Consider the following 1122-nt stretch of genomic DNA (forward strand, 5'->3'; position numbering starts at 1 on the left):
CCGTCTATCCAACAGGAGCGAGACTTCTGCCCCACATCAGCGTGCGTCCAGACGGGTCAGTCAAACTGGACATCAACACATCCCAGTCGGAGCATGACGTCACCGGAGGCATACGGCTCAAGCTGCAGACGGCGGTGGACATCGTGCGGCAGACGTGCGGGAAATGTGCTGTGGTGGTGTGTAGAGTGGACTCCCCTGGTGTTTTTGACGTCTGCAGAAATGGAGATGTGGTCAAGGATTTGGAGCTGACGGTCGTTGCGATGGAAGATACGACGTTAACTTCATAAAGTTGTTGAGCTTTCTGTGAAAATTTGTTGCAAATATGGAGAAATGGTCACAGATCCCCCCCCCCCCCAGGGCAGTGGTGCTGACTGAAGTTGTCTTTAGGCCATTCTCAAAGGGGGAATATTAGCATATATTCTTTTGCACAATAGAATTGAAAATGGGCTGATTTATCAATGTCATGTTCAGTGTCGGAACAACATAGGGGGAACTGCTGCTTTTTCTTTCCTCATCCTTACTGTGGTCATTTTTCCTATACTTCTTTAGTATGTTTGTCACTCTCTTGTGAACTGCTATTTCCAGGGTGCCTTGATAGTCGAAGCAGACTTTTCACTGTTGAGGCTAGAGAGGTGAGCTGAGTAAACCTGATTTCCCGTTTGGACTTCTCTGTTGACATCCGCTTCTTGGCGCTCGTATGACCTTATGCAGTTGCGGGTGCCAAAAAGCCTTACAAAAACTAAAAGGTTGCTTATTTACTGCTGACGGTTGTTTCAGTAGAAGCTGGAACATACAGCATTTATTTCTTTTTGTAGAAAAAATTTCTATAAGAATTTGTTGGAATCAATATGTGAGGCAGCGTGGTGGAATCAGGCTCTCGTCAAGATAATCAATGTCAAGAAACTTGCATTTTTCCACAGGTCTGTGAATTTTTATCAAATTTTTGTTTTTTGGCTCAAAACCTTTCATGTCCATTAAAGAACTCATTTCTGTGTGGATTTTTCTGAAAAACGTTGATTAAAGGCACAAAAATGTAAATTTTCAGTTACCACGGACTCTTAAGCTAAGGAAATAACTGATCTTTGGCGGCTATTTTCTCACTAATTTTACCCCTGAAAACAG

At 43.4% G+C, this 1122-nt stretch overlaps 1 protein-coding gene across 1 annotated transcript in view; it reads left to right on the forward strand.

Annotated features, from left to right (window-relative positions):
- LOC106013639 (isopentenyl phosphate kinase) overlaps positions 1-495 on the forward strand; it is a gene marked incomplete in the record, with an annotated part of 9306 nt that extends 8811 nt beyond the window's left edge. Inside the window, 1 exon segment of the mRNA XM_013089897.2 lies at positions 16-495. Within this exon segment, the coding sequence (XP_012945351.2) occupies positions 16-287 (272 nt within the window).
- Positions 496-1122: the final 627 nt, after the last annotated feature.

Source organism: Aplysia californica, unplaced genomic scaffold, assembly GCF_000002075.1.
Source record: "Aplysia californica isolate F4 #8 unplaced genomic scaffold, AplCal3.0 scaffold01075, whole genome shotgun sequence".
NCBI classification, from domain to species: Eukaryota; Metazoa; Mollusca; class Gastropoda; order Aplysiida; family Aplysiidae; genus Aplysia; species Aplysia californica.